This window comes from Temnothorax nylanderi, unplaced genomic scaffold (assembly GCF_030848795.1).
Source record: "Temnothorax nylanderi isolate EJ_2023f unplaced genomic scaffold, tnyl_v1.0 TNYL_tig0012_pilon, whole genome shotgun sequence".
NCBI lineage: Eukaryota > Metazoa > Arthropoda > Insecta > Hymenoptera > Formicidae > Temnothorax > Temnothorax nylanderi.
Window position 1 is genome coordinate 469,054 of NW_027249074.1, and position 15,842 is coordinate 484,895.

The 15,842-nt window shown below is 39.1% G+C and overlaps 1 protein-coding gene across 9 annotated transcripts; it reads right to left on the bottom strand.

Moving 5' to 3' along the window:
- Window positions 1-1,938: 1,938 nt before the first annotated feature.
- Window positions 1,939-14,780, bottom strand: Pfk (ATP-dependent 6-phosphofructokinase). 9 transcript variants are annotated; one of them, XM_071697406.1, is made up of 18 exons: window positions 13,691-13,779; window positions 13,407-13,445; window positions 10,748-10,865; window positions 10,515-10,666; window positions 10,238-10,427; window positions 9,940-10,150; window positions 8,671-8,779; window positions 7,926-8,114; window positions 7,524-7,714; window positions 7,361-7,436; window positions 7,139-7,165; window positions 7,011-7,031; window positions 6,689-6,790; window positions 6,403-6,609; window positions 6,162-6,314; window positions 5,761-6,085; window positions 5,444-5,666; window positions 1,939-5,364 (listed from the first exon to the last, which is right to left on the bottom strand). In XM_071697406.1, exons 3-18 carry the CDS (start codon window positions 10,836-10,838, stop codon window positions 5,220-5,222), a joined length of 2,412 nt encoding a protein of 803 aa, XP_071553507.1. In that variant the 5' UTR covers window positions 10,839-10,865; window positions 13,407-13,445; window positions 13,691-13,779; the 3' UTR covers window positions 1,939-5,219. The 9 variants fall into 9 exon arrangements, with proteins under 9 accessions (XP_071553507.1, XP_071553501.1, XP_071553502.1 ...); XM_071697400.1 differs by lacking the exons at window positions 13,407-13,445; window positions 13,691-13,779 and adding an exon at window positions 14,450-14,780; XM_071697401.1 differs by lacking the exons at window positions 8,671-8,779; window positions 13,407-13,445; window positions 13,691-13,779 and adding exons at window positions 9,613-9,721; window positions 14,450-14,780.
- Between the last annotated feature and the right edge of the window lie 1,062 nt (window positions 14,781-15,842).

Genomic DNA, 15,842 nt, shown 5'->3' on the forward strand with positions numbered 1-15,842 from the left:
ATTTTTAATACTTGATGTTAAAAATTATGAAATACTGATCAAATTTGGCAAAAAATAATTTAAAATTCGTTAAAGAATTCATAATTTATTGATTGTGACTCACAAAATTTATTTGTTATATTACCTAAAATGGCATTGTTAGATTTTTTAAATTAAATATTTTTTAAATGCATTTTTAATTTTTTAAATATTTCGACAAGAAATATATTCAATGTTGTTGAATAGAGGAGATTTTTTACTATAAAACTTTTATAAGAAACATTTTTTGATATCTCGAATACTTTTCGAAATATATCGAGAAAAGCAAAAAGCTGCTCTACATATGAGTGATGGTTTCACACCTTAAAACCGTTTTTGAGCAGCAACAAAAAATTTCTAAATTCATCTTTTTACCCTTCCTACATGTGTGGGAAGTTTCATTAAAATCAGAATTTTTGAGTTCGCGAGGTTCCCTTGTCAGTGTCTCAGTTTTTGAGTTTTTCAGAGACATGCTCACTAATTTTACCAATGAAATACGCTTCAAGCACTCAGTGCTGTCAGTGCCAGTGAGTTTTTCCCAATGGAAAACGCTATAACAATTTTTAACATTGATAAAGTATCAGGAGAACATAATTGTCGAGAGAAGAGATTACGCGCTATCTGAAATCCAAGAATCACGGAATTCGGGATTTCAAATCATCAAAACTAAAAATCTCAAAAATCGGCAAAGTGTCAGAAAAACATAATTGACAAAGCGATTGCACTATCTAAAATTCCAACAATTTTCCAAAATTCCAAAAAATTGGAGAATACGATTCCGAACGTATCTAAAATATTTTTGCATCAACTTTTTAAGGGCTCGACAATATAATTTCGGAGTTATATCCATCACTTTGAGGAGTTTCGAAACTTAAAGTTTAGATAATTAAGAATTCAAAGAAATTAAAGCAATGTACAAAAATATTGAATGATGTAAGAATAATATTTTTATATTTTAATATTTGAGAAAAATGTTTCTTTTTACAAGTTTATATGTAATGCTGTACGCTAATTGCTATGCGCAATGTTTTTATTTTTTTATTAAAAAATACAAAAATCATCGTATTTTAATTTGTATGGAGTTTAACAATAGATTGTGCAATAAACAGTATCTTTCGCGTTATAACACAGGAGAAAAAGAGAGAACATTATTATGTGGCTGTCCTCGTCCATTGTCCGAAGCTTCGAGCGCACACGTATATGTGCCTTCTCTTTGTGTACGTATTTCCATCATCCGATTTTCGGGAGGACAGGGCCACGGCGTGGAAAACGTCATGCGCGCTTACGCCACGCACGCGGCGGCCAACATCGCCAACAATGTGGCGCTCACTCTCTTAACAACCCGTTGGCACCGCGCGCGTCATACTGACTATTGATGCTCGTCTGCGTCTCCGGAATTCCTTTCCTAATCCATCTCAATCGTACGAAAAAATTCATATTTAATCTTTTATTTTATTTTAGAAAATATCAGATACGCAGCGAGAGACAGAGAGAGGAACACAGCGATAATGACTCGGAGGAAGGCTTCGATTCAGACGCTCGCTTGACTTGTAGGGCGACGTACCCGGCGCATCTCGCGCGGATTTGAATTGAAAAAAATGTTGCGTTTTTAATGAACGACGTTCTTGCGATAAAATAGAGAGAAAACGATATAGGAAGAACAGCATTTAAATATAAAGAATTTAACAATGATTTTTACTCTGCCTAACTGGCCAGATTTATTAATTATAATCATCACGATGTTAGAACCATTGGTTTTGGTCCTTGTCAAGTGTGAACCTATTAATTTTTTATGCTAATAAGCATTCTTTAAAATTATTTCTGTAAAGAATATAACTGTGAATATAACTATAACAACATTTAACGTAACAGTATTTTATAACATTATTTTACAAGAAAGAATAATGTATTTAGGTGATGTTTGGATAACACTTTTAGAAGATATAGTTTATTTCACGACATGGATACAACATCGTGCGTAATATGTGTAGCGACTTCTCTTAAATTTAGACGTTTCGTCGCGCAGCAATCAATTCGCGGGACGCTCCGGGATTGTCGGCGAATTACAATTTCATGTCTACCGCACCGTCAAGCATGCAGCGACGTCGACAATTTAATGTCGGAAAAAAAAATAAATACGACAACTCTAATACTATACATATATGTGCTCTGCTGGGTAGGATGTAAATTCATTGATCAACAATGAGTCAAAAATATATCTCTGAAAATCTTAAAAATAATCTACATCATTTTTTTTTAATATTCTTATTGCGCTAGTGACGGGCAGCTAACAGGTCGACATTATGCAAGTACTATTTGTACATTTTTGCGTATGTAGAACGGTGTCAGTGTATGATATACGGCGCTCGATAATTATATGTACATACACTATTAATCAATGGCTCGTGAATCAAAACGGCTGCACGGAATATGTTGAAGGATATTAAATATCAACGTGATTTATTTGTACCGGCAGAAGCTCGATATATATCCAATTCGTATCAAACGTTAATTTTGTAATCAGACGCTCTCTGTCCCGATCCTGCAGTTACTTGTACATTAAAATTAAAAAAAAACTTTTATAAAAATTAATATTCCTGATTACAATTTATAATATACGTATACTTGTCCGAAAATAAAGCCTATCGAAATGTACAAGAAATATAATAAGCATACACACCGATGCAGATTACAATTACAAATTACAATTTTATGCACAGATAATTGGCGAGAGCCTTATCGTATCTCCCGTATCGTCGCAGTTTTATTTCGTTCAACAGTTCAGCCTCTTGATACGACATTAGAGGCGATTTTTGGCGATCGTTTGGTACATATACCAAGGTTGCTATTGATAGAGGCGGAGCTTATTCTGTTAATATGTACCGCAACATTGCGTTAAAACGTACTGCTACTTTTCTATACGCGCGAACTCAAAACTTGTGCTTATATGATAACTGTGATTGAAATACCGAATCTAAGATAAATTTTTGTGTTATATTTGGCGCGTATTTGCAACTTAATAACAAGTACCAACAGGTATCCTGCTTCATTACTTGGTACAGCATGGTATCAACCAACTACGTACCAAAACAGCTATACCACAATACCACAAATTACCAAACACACGAAAACGTTCCGATACAGTTTGGTACACTTTGGTTGCTATACCAGAGTCGCGCCAAAAATCGCTTTAGCTAAACGTGATTTCTACGTGGTCGTTTAAACAAGTTTCATTAGTTTAAACAAGCGATATTATTCTGTCGCTTTTCAACAAGAGCTATTTTATCTGTCGTATACTAGTAAGTAGACATATACTTCAGAACGACTTTAAACAAGCGATTTGTCCAATAATTTTTATGTATATATATATATATATATTTTTTTTTACGTTTAAAACTCCAGTCGAGTAAATCGTAACGTATGCGCACATCATTGTACTTTCAAAGTTTTCCTTCTCGCAGCATGCATTAATCGCTACATACTAATTGTAAGCCAATCTTAAATACAGTATTGCGAGTGCTAATCAGCATTCGAATAAAATTCATTAAGAGCTCCATAATTCTTAAGTGCGTGTTAACTACGTTGAAAAAATTATGGCACACGCTATCGCACACAGGTTTCTCACGTCTTACACGTATTCCCCGTTAAAATCACGCGTCGGTAATTTTATTCTGACACTTAAATGAACTCACACGAACACGAGTAAGAGTTTGCACAAGACATTTTCGATGGGTACCAGAATGTAATTATCTGGTTTCTAAAATCTCGTAAGGACACGACGAACGCTATCTTATATGCCGAAAACAATTATGAGATTAATACTTGCACGACTTTCTCGAAAGTTAAATATACGAGTATAGAGAAAGAGAGAGATAGAGAGAAAGAGATGGATAGATAGAGAAAGAGAAAAAGAATTAAATCTAAATACTTTTGTGGTCACAAGCCTTAAATTTTAGCAAAAATTTTTTTTAATGTTATGCGCAACTAACGCGCCGACTCAGGTCAATTTCTTTCCTACGAGTCGTTGACCGTTGCAAAATTATGTTTTGAGGTAGACAGGTATATTCTCCAATAGCCTTTTATAGCTTCGAGTAACGCTAAACCGAAAGATAAACACTTTCACCGACGCAAAATACCGCATTACTTTTTAATCCTATGCCTTAGTAGACCACAAATACGGTTCAGAATGTTTAACCTGTAAAACTCTTGGAATTTCTCTCAATCTGATTTACTTCTCGATCCGTGCTACAACTAAAAAAAAAGAAGTATAATTAAGCGTTCCAACTTGGTTATATTGAAGAATTAAGCAAACGGAATATCGAAGTGAGATTTGAGGCTGTTAGTTTTTAACTTACAAAGCACCTGTAATGTCCAAAGCATCAAAAATGCACAAATAATATCACTATTTGCTAATGACGTTAATAAACGTTTCGCGAATTGTTTCGTTGTTGAGTAATTAAATATACGTGCGAAAATGGTGTGTACTAGATTCGAGTAGCATATCAAATATTGGTTTTGCATATCTCCAATTTAGTCATGTGTTGCTACGTATTTCTTAAAAATGATTAATTGCCTCGTTATTTCTTTAGCGCTCTAATTTGGTATATTTTACTACACTACATTTTGCATATACCAATTCTAATTTATATCTTCAATACTATACATCAATGTACGCAATGTGAATTTAACATTACTATAAGATACTGTAACAATACCGTGTTCCGTGTCTCGTTGCCAACGGAGCCTTATCAGCAAGCTGCACCGATAGGTATTACATTATGAAGATATTATCTTTATACCTTTGCGCTTCAGGTACTGCTTTTGTACCCATTTCTTACCTGAGCTCGAAAACGTTCAAGATACGAATAAGATAGATCCGAAAGAAAATAAAATAAACGTCCCTTCCCCTGTATATTTTCAATCACATCTGCTGGTTGACTGAATTATATACAATGAAAAATCGCGTGCAAATCTTAAATAAATAATGACCACACTAATATACACAGTTGAATTTTTCAGATACACATAATTCAATAAACAAATGTAAGATTCGTTTCTTGTCGAGCAGAAGTAAAATTATCGTAATATAATTTATACAATACTGCGATACTTTTAATAATAATCGGCGCCTATCTACGCAATTAGCGATATCTATCTTGCGTTATCTACCGCGGCGCTCTTTAAGAGATTAATCTCACGGTTTATACGAGGGGCGGATCCTTCTGTTCGTCCATCTCTTCGACGGTTATGTACAGACCCTCTTCTTCGTACGTCGACTCGTGCTTCGCCAATACTTTCAACAACGGACGCAATTTCATCCACCATTGATACGTCGGAATGCGATGTCTGAAACAATTTATAAAGTATTACGTTACACGTAAGCGAAATTGAAACGAGTCGTTAGAATGTTCAATAAGATACGCACTCAAAGTCGGTAACGTCAATAAGGTCCATGAATGGCGTGTATCTGTATTGGCGTCTGATAATACCAAGCATCACTGCACTGTCCGCTGCTGTAGTGATCGTTTTGCCATCGGGGCTGGTACATTTTCTCAATTGATCACTGAACCATTCCACCGCCTTAGAGCCCATCTTTGTTCCCAAGTTACGGTCGAAAGGCGTCGGCGAGCCTCCTTGTTGCATGTGACCTAAAATAGAAAAATATTCAGCAATGACGAAATTCCATATCAAATGAAATAACCAGAAGTTCGCTTAAAAGAGCAGCGAATGAAAAACACGTACCGAGTATGTTCCGTCTACAACTGAATAAACCTTTTCCCTCCTCGCTGAAAAGTCTGTACATAAACTCTGTATTGTAATTCTCATTGGCATCCTCGTTTCTGATAATAAGACCCCTCTCGACACCTTCCGACATCTTCGCTGCCATCGCGATCACATCTTGATGCAAATCTTTGATATTGAATTTCTCCTCGTAGATATACGCCGCATCGGCACCGCCGGCTAGACCAGCGATGGTCGCTAAATATCCACAAAAACCACCCATCGTCTCGATAATGAATACGCGACGTTTAGTACCTTGCGCCGATTGCCGAATGCGATCACAGATCTAACAGATAACACGTATTAGTATGATATTAAATCCTAAAGTCACAAGTAAAATCTACAGAAATCACAAAACTCACTTCCGTTATTTCATTCGAAGCTGTGTCACAGCCCAATGAAAACTCGGTGCCTGGTACATTGTTGCTAATAGTTGCGGGGATCATAGCGATAGGAATTCTGAACTCCTCGTACTTGTCCCTCGCCTTGAAAAATGTGAGACTGGTCTGATAACCCTGGGAATAAAAATATACACTTTTATCGACACTGATCTCTGGACGGTTTTTTAATTTCGGTTAATCAAGGTACGGGCGGATTTGTTACCTCGAATCCACCTATGATGAGCAACGCCTGTATTCCAAATTCTTTGAGCGTCTGAGCGATTTTGGGTAACTGATCCTCCTGGGGCGGTGCGCGCTTCGTTCCCAATTTCGCGCCACCCTCTGCGACCCAGCCGGTGACGGACGACCAGTCCATCAATTTCAGTCTACCAGCTGTTAGGCCCTGCACTCCATCGCAGATACCGTATACCTGCAAGTCGAGACGTAGAATTGAGCGTAACAAAAACACACGGAACGGCATTCAGAATTTCTAGATATATGTATTGTACCTTATCGCCTCGATAGATACAATTCCTCACGAAGGAACGAACTGCCGCGTTCATGCCGCAAGACGGCGATCCTATATGCATCACCGCCAGCGTGTAATGATCCTGTAAAAAAACCGCCGGTTATAAAATGAAAGCCAACGCGGTGCATCATGCAACGTGCACGGAAAGCTGAAAGACCGGCATTTTATGTATGAAATCGCACATTAAATAGCGCACAATGCTGTCGTTCCGTTTGCCTGTGGAGAGGTGATCGTGAAGTACGATAAATGATATGTATTTCTAACACAAGGCACACATTCTCTACTCCAAAGGATTAACTCACTTGTCCACATAAAGTGTATTGCTAGGGGAGGAAAAATGTGCTGTCGTTAGGGGGGATTGCGTTCGTATCGACATTATGTACAAAATCCGATAAAAGAATGTATGCTTATAGGCTTTTAACTGATTTACCTTCGATAATGCGCGGCCACTAACTTCCTGAAGCAGTATCAAATAATATATATAGTACTCTATACATTATTTATTATTATTTTATATGCTAGAGACCCAAAATTCTTGCCGTGTATCCTATCTACTTCTTTATATTAATGCTACATTAATATCGCGTCAGATACAGAGCAGAGCTTTTGGGTCGTCAGAATAAACTTAGTTGTAAACGGAAAAAGATTATACCCTATTGGCATCATCTAGGTCCGGCGCTTTCAAACGAGTCAGCATCTTGTACGTTTCTAAGTTACGTGCAAAGCCCCTAGAAAAATAAACAGATGCATACATTTATTAATGTACTTTACATTTGGCGTATTGGTATAGCGACGTGCTTTATCGATTCACTCACTTTCCTCGAAGCTGAACAGCAAGATCCCAGTTTTTATCGGCCATAGATTGCGCTACGGCTTTCGTACGACGAACACATTCCATAAGTGGTAATCTCACAGCTTGGTTACCGTCCAATGTAACGACGCAGGCTCCTGTTTCAGGTGTTGCCTCCATTAAAGCCATTACCGCTTCGGCTCCCATCCGGCATCCCTGTAACGCACGTTTATTCCTCAAAATAATTGACATACATATATTATATTTTGTAATATTGTACATGAGGAAAAAATAAATATGTTAATTGAGAGAGCTTTAAGTTACATTAAAAAATGAGTATTTAAAAAATATCAAATACATATTAAAAAATAATACATAAACTTATTATATATCTCGATATTAAAAGTCCTAAACCGACATATCTTACCAAAACTCTATCGAACGCTGAAGGATTGCCACCTCTTTGCACATGACCTAAAACGGTGATTCTTGTATCCTGCTGTAATTTGTCTACGACGATTTTGCGCACCTTTTCAGCGGTGATTGGATCGCCGTTTCTGTCGACAGCTCCCTCGGCCACGATAATAATATTAAGCCGCTGACCAGTGAGTCTTTCCTGAAAGGAAAATTGTATAATAATAAAAATCTTCCGCGTGTGCTAAAATTAAATTTTGTTCGAATAGATCTAAAAGCAGGCTGTAAAAGAATATAGAAGTAAAGATAATTAAAGACAATAGCATAATAATGATCCATTGAATGATTACATAGATTAATGATGATAATACAATTATTTAAAATGTAAGTCTTTGAATTATGTCAGATTTATGTTACATTTTTTCTAGAATTATGTTATATTTTTTTAAGTTAGAATAGCGTTGCATACACACAATGTTATAAATTAGTATAGCATGCACATTTGACTTTATTAAATAATATTACTATTTCCCTATATTGGGAGAGAAAAGTGCCTTCAAAGCATATAGCAAATACTTCATCATCCAAAGTAAAATAAAATCAAAATAAGCAATTAAAATAATTATAACAGTTTGCGGTATGAAAGGAACAAAGCGTGAATTGCAGGAAGCAATTTGTGCTATTTATCTTGCAGGTTGAATAAATCAGGAGAAATAAATATACTTGCTTTAAAAAATTAAAAAAAAATATTATCGAACCTGCAACAATTTTTTGCACAGCTTGTTGGGCCAATCCTGCTCGGGTGGCCATTCTGGGATGAAAACATAATCAGTCTCGCTACATATAGCTGCCACCAGAGCCAGATAACTGTAATGTTATATTGTAACTCTCTAAAATTCTACTTTCACTTCAATGCAATATTTAAAAATATTATGCAAAATAATGTTGCGCGTCATTATAATCAATCATGATCAGGTTTTGATTATGAATTTGTAAGGCTATGCTTGATCGAAAAATGTAGATAGAAACTAACATATCTGTGATAAATTTTTGCGTTAAGTGCTCTAACAGGAAGAATGGAAAAAAAAATTTACATGTACAAAATCTGGCTGTAATTGATTATCTCAGTGAAGTTATACCATTTAAAAGTACAAAATACACAAACACGTTCTGACTTTCTCGTATATCTTTAAATTACTGATTAAATTGCTTATTCCAGATACTTTAACTAATAATAATTTAAAGTAACGACTGGTTGAGAAACGTGCCTGTCGCACACCTTGGCATAGCTCCTCGACCCAGTCACCACTTGTCGGAGATTCAGGAATAAAGCAATAGGTGGCTTCGGTAGACAAACTTGACGCTAATGTCAGGTACCTGAGAGAAAGGCTCTGTCATCTAATTATCTTCAGTACCATCGGACATGTTATTATATTTATACATCTGACTCTATGTTAATTGATGCGCGATGATGAGAGAAATGTAAGTATATTTTTCGTTCGCACTCCTCTTTACGTCACTGTTCAGAGAAATATACATTCAGGATGTCGTGTATGATCCAATATGAAATCAGGATACATTTAGCAACAAAAAAAACTGACATATACAAAAAAACACATTCCTCACGCTTAGTCAAGTTAGTAAAAAAAATTAGCAATGCAATCTATAAAATTTGAGAAAGTCTATATTCTTAGACGTGCCTGCTCCAACTTTTTACATAATTTTTCAGGCCAGTCGACAGGAGGCGGACATTCTGGGAAGAAAACATAGTCTGCCTCCGCAGCTAAAGCGCCCACGATAGCCAGATACCTAATCGAAAGTCGTTCGTTTATCTATGTTTCAAGTTCCAGAGTCAACATTGATTCGGCGCGATAACAACAGACGCTAAATCTCGTGTCCTAAATCGTGTTGTAATCAAACCGCGGGTGACACTTTTCTACATTCGGAAACTAATGACAATAAAATCGTATACCGATATAAATCTACATTTTCTCGGTAACAAAATCGATAACATAGCCAGCACTTACCCGCAATGACGACCCATCACTTCCATTATAAACGTTCTTTGGTGGGAGTAAGCTGTACTAACTATAGCATCGATACTTTCAATGATACGATGCAACGCGGAATCGGTACCAATCGTCATATCCGTACCGCAAAAATCGTTATCAATGGAACCTACTAGACCGGCAATGTGCAACTGCTTGTACTTCTCGCTCTGCTCGACAGTAATATCACCTAACGAAAAGTAATACGTTAGTCTCGATTACACGTGATAGATCGTCGGGATCGAGCAACAGTTTTTTGAACGTTCTCTCTATTTACCAGACTCGACGAGCTCTTTCAGAAGCGTAGGCCACTCTTCCTTGAAGAGATTGGCGCCAGTAAGAGAACCGTCTCCACCTATAACCACTAAGTTAGTTATCCCTTGGCTAACCAAGTTCTTAGCGGCCTTCCGGCGACCGGGACGCTCCCTGAATTCTTGGCATCGAGCGGAGCCGATTACTGTGCCACCCTGAAGAAACAAAAAGGATACTATACGTTAATAATATACGAACAAATGATTATGCAATATTGCAGTAATGATTGCTTTAACGCGTACCCTATGAATGATGCAAGATACGGACGACCATGTAGCTTCCTCGATATTTTTTCCGCCGTCTACCATGCCTTGGTAGCCCTCCCTGATAAAGTACACCCTGCAGCCGAGATAGATGCCCATCCTCACGACCGCTCGTACGGCGGCATTCATTCCTGAAAAACGAAATATCGAATTTAATTGCGTTTACTGCAAAATACGCGCAATACGCAATTTATACGACTACTCTGAAATACCTTGAGAGTCGCCACCACTGGTGAATACAGCGATGCCTTTGCCCTTGTGGCTCCCAGGTTTTATAAACTTCTGAGGCGCGTCCTCGGCCATGACTGTATTGCAGTATTCCTTATAACTCTGTAATACAAAAATTCGTATACAAAGCTGACATTTTTTATAAGCTGTACTCGCCGTTTGTTTTTCGAATCTTCCATATTTTGCGCGTCGAACGATGTAACAATTTTTATGTTTTACTATTATGCGTTATTTTACAATGAACAGACAGTAGATACAAAGAGATCGAACAAGAAGCAAGGTCATAACTTTATGTCTCATAAACCGCGGGAAACGCAGGCTTCTGGCGTATTCTTCCTCGGCCGCGTCGAATTTTATCTCAAACGAGGAGCCGATTGGTAACTCTTCAACCGATTCAAAGCCGCGTCCCCAGAACATCTGTCCGGACGGAAATTTTCTAACGTTTATCATATTTAAATTTTTATCCTCTTCTAATAAAAGAAAAAGAAGACGGAATTGCAAGTGACATTGTTAACGAGCGCAAGCTTGCCTCCGGAAATAACAAAGAGAGCTTTAAATTTTGCATGCTGATCCTGCTCGCTCTATCGGCATCGACCTTCTTCAGTACTTCAACCGCGATGGACTTTTGCGAGGGGTCTCTGGACATCACCGAGGATTCAATTCTGGTAGAATCCGCCAAGCTTCTCTTCGCATCTACATCCTGCATTTCTGCAGCGCTTCCGCGTGTATCTGGAGCGTCGTCCGAATCGCTGTCGCTTTCCGCGTAACTTTCCGAATAAATTGCATTTGTGCAACGGCACCGAGCGGCTCGACGGGTCTCGGACATTTTTCTCCACACGATAATTTTTACATTAATCCAAAATTTTAACCTTATTTCAATCAATTCGAGATACATACATATCGCAGCTGTTTTACAAGTTCATTTCGTAATAAAAAACGATGAAGTATACCGCGGAATATCTTTGTGCCAATTACCCATCGTGCGAGTAAATTATTGCGTGAAAATCAGTCTTTATTGTACGTACTCCAATTAATTGTATTCTAATTTGTGCATAATAAAAAGCAATATAAAAAAGAGAAATGTACATGGAGTTATTTCAATGAAACAAAAGTGCCTTTGCAAATTGATTGTATTACTCCAATTCGCGCATAATACGTAAAGTAATAGATACGTTAAGGAGAATAATCTGTATTTTAGAAGTAAAGAATCTTCATTATTATAAATTTATATTTAGAGAAAACAGAGTTTAACGTTTATTTCTATGAAAATTTCCAATACGACTTTTTCTAAACATTGTATCTTATTGTTAGTAATAATGGACATAAGACTCTTTATCATTATACAATTTAAGGCGGCAGTGTGGTCTAGTGGTAGAGCGCCAGACTCGTAATCTGAGGAACTAGGTTCGAGTCCACTAGAGCCATGTAACATGGAAAGTTTTTTCCGAAAAACTGCGCCCTCCGTGCAAGATAGGCTCTTGTGCGGAGCAAACTGGGCTCCGTCTTTCGGAAAGAGACGTTAAACCGTTGGTCCAAAGAGTTAAGTGAGAGGAGAAAGGGTAGTATTGGATAAGAATGGAATAAAGGGTTGGGAAACGTCCCTACAAAACGCCTTGCAACCCTGAGGGAAGTCAATAAACGTATTTATCATTATACAATTTAAAGGCTGCAGCCTCCACTTGACGCTACAAATACTTTGGAGCGTTCTTCTTCTCCTTCTTTCTTCATTGAAAGAAAAGAGAAGAGAAATGCTTCGAAGCATTTGTAGCGTCAAGTGGACCGCAGCCTTAAGCTTGTGGTATATTAAAAAATTAAGTTAACTCCATTTTGACAAAAACTGAAGATACAATTCTTTACCTCTAAGGTACAGATATATATAAGTATTGCAATATTTTAAAAAGACCGGTGGGCTCGACAATATACGCTCGAATGCTAAAAGAGTTCCGTCAATCCGGAGCTGTCGGAATTGGCGGTTGCGACACGCGAGTAGCGCGTTTTAAAATTAAGTAACACGTGCGCGAACGAAATCTGGCTGCGTTTCAAAGCGAGGGGGGGAGGGGGGGGGAGCGTCAACAACTTCGCGGCTGCGAAGTTATCGCTGGTCGCCAGGGCTTTTTCCGTCCGGCGCGTCGCGTGACGTTCTAATTTACAAGTGCGACGCGGAGAGACGAGAACGGAGCACGGAGCTCGTAATTTTCCGTAGTTGAAAAAAAATAAGATCCGCGCCGAACCGCGACGGCGAAACTCGAGACGAATCTCGAGGTTCTCGAAGACGTTGCTCCGATCTCGCGCTCGTTCCGGCGACACGCGATAACGGCAGATAAACATCTCGCGTGAGATGCAATTAAGTATGTCATCGCGAGATATATATGCTCCTACGACGGATGCTGCGATGACAATTAATTCTTCTATGATGCTCTAATTAGAGCAACATCGCCATTCGCCCAGGCATCAAGCGAAGAAAATCAATCGTTCGAAGACAATTACGATCCGTATTCTGAGGATAATTCCACGATTCCTCTTATGCAACTATTGTCCGTCGAATTGTTTGGCATTCACCGAGATCGGAGTCCATGCTATTTACAAGCGTCACGTGAATCGTTATAGCTGTTCTCCCGCAGCGTAGTAATCATGCCTGCCTACCTAGCGAGAAGTTAACCTAAAAGCACCCTCGGCAGCCACCTAAAACGAGATCAAACAGCGAGTAAAATGTCAACTCGCCAGCTCGGCAGTATCGGGATACGACGCGGATCGGGTTCGAAACTTCGAAGCGAGTCGACGAGACTCGCAACCACTTGACCACTTTGACCGATCAATTGACAGTCGCGTGTGGATGACAGGCGTCGCGACGACGGTGCGCGCCGCGCGCTTGAAAATCGGCGACCGATCGATGATCGCGATCGTCGACGACGAGCGATTCGACTCACCAGAGAGACGCGACTGACGATCGCAACGACGACGATGTCCCACCGTTGCTCACGCTCCTCTGACCTCTGACGGACATCTGCCGCGCCGCCACACAGCCACGTCCGACCGACTGAAGGTGACCTTTGGGCTGGCCGCGCGCCACCCCCCACCCCACCGCCGCCGCCGCCACCGTCGCTCGGGCCAATCACGGCGCCCGAGCGATTTCGAACGAGTCGCGCACGAGGCGGAAGATTCGAAAAAATGGAACGAGCTGAAGTACGCCGAAAGAAATTCAAAATGGATAGCGAAAAACTGTTCCTACCGGCTCGAGAGAAATTTTCTTTCAGGTTTCACTTGCTGAGAAGCTTCCGATCGAAAATTGTAGCACAGTAAAATAAATAATGCGTGAAAAAATCCGTAAATAAAGCACGATTTTAATTTTATAGAAACGTATGCGATGATAATCATTAATACGAGAAGAATCGATATTTATTGTTAATTAAGCCATATTTATATCGCTAGGCTGAGATAAATTTTGTATGCGTTCAAAACAGATGCTCGCTGCACTCGACATTGATATCAAAATAAAAGTTAATACACTTGCAGATCAATGTTGACTGCGACTTTAACTGAATATTACGGAAACCGGATTAAGATAGAAGAGAAGATAAGCGGGGCAGCTGTGACACATCGCGCGATAAAACTGATCAATCTATTATATACGCACGTTTGTTTCCCAATCTTCTGTTTATTAAGAAAAAGAATTAAGATAAACCTACCTGATGATGATCCTGGTAACTGTCCATTTTCTAAACGGGGGCGCAGGTAACACTTAAAAGTCTGGTAACAATTGAAAAATGTCCACTCAAGTGTGCAATTAAAATGCGTCCATCCAAATGCAAAACTCGAAAATGATCATATTTTCGCTTATCGTTGCGCGCATATCATTATTAAGAATAACAAAACTTTCTCTAGCAACTTTATGACCGCTTGGTCGATCCCGATACTTATCGTCGTGGCTCGATCGTCGTTGATGTTCCACCTCGACGAGGAGATGGCTTCTACGTGACAATCGGCGCGCAGGGACCAGCTTAAATAGCGAGCGCACCTTCCAGGACGAGGCGCAACGGCCGACTGACAATGACGCAATCCGCGACGCTCGTCGACATGAAACAGTTCTTTCGCGTGACTCTGAGCAAAGTCTGACGGGTACAAAGATCCGCGATATTTGTACCTGATAAACTTGTAAACGCAGCAGAAACCAAAATCCACGGGGTCGCCCGCGAAACTCCGCGTTGCATGTCGCAATCGCGGCTTCCCGTTACATAGATTTCCATTACAAGGAATAATGAGTCATCGCGAGAAAACGATTCGATCGCCAGGTCCAGCCTCGACGTTTCCAAGATCGGATGATCACCCTCGGTTGAATCCTAGCCGATGATCTTCGAAACGTCGAGTTTTCTGGATTGGAACAAAGACGACCGATATCGGAGACATTTCCGTAATGAAGCTAAGTTTCGCTTTTAATAGGAAATCCGCTCTAAAGATTGCCGTGAAGACGGCTCTAAGCTCAATAAAAGCATTCTGTTAAAATATCTAATTTATCGCACCCCGAGAAGAATACACTGTCACAAGTAAAAAATTCACAATTTTCAGGAGACAGGTAAAATTTAATTCAATTTTTTTGAATTGTGAGATAGCTAACAAAATTTCAATTATCTTATTTCGTTATAATGAGGCTTATACTGTCTCTTGAAGAGGTCTGGTGTGATTCACCTGTCAATCCATTTATGACACTATTCATCCAGGAAACCGCAACATAATCGGTTTAAAAGAACTTAACAATACTTCTGCCCCGTGCAGCGGATTTCGCATACAGACTTGTGAGACTATTACTGCAGCATTTTAGAGATAGTTCTTATGGGCTTAACTCAAAATCGAAATTTTTTGAGTTGTGACAGTATATTCTTCTCAGGAAGGGGGATATATTCCTAGAAAAACACGACAAACATTAGCATCGAACATTTTATCGGTTAAAACACTTGTTACGCTTTTACGTTCGATTAATTTCGTGGCCTTCGCACGGCGCAAGAGTAAGCGAAGATTTCGTTGCAATATACCCGAATCCGCGTTCCCGACGCAGCGATTGATGTGGGTGAAATGACTGCACCG

Bases quoted from the DNA above. Each gene is read 5' to 3' on its own strand.
- Pfk (XM_071697400.1), bottom strand. From the start codon at position 14,476: ATGGACAGTTACCAGGATCATCATCAG. The intron at 7,166-7,360 runs GTATAATCTTTT...ATACTGCTTCAG, and splicing joins ACCTAGATGATGCCAATAGG to GAAGTTAGTGGCCGCGCATT. The intron at 6,315-6,402 runs GTAACAAATCCG...TTTTATTCCCAG, and splicing joins TCATCATAGGTGGATTCGAG to GGTTATCAGACCAGTCTCAC.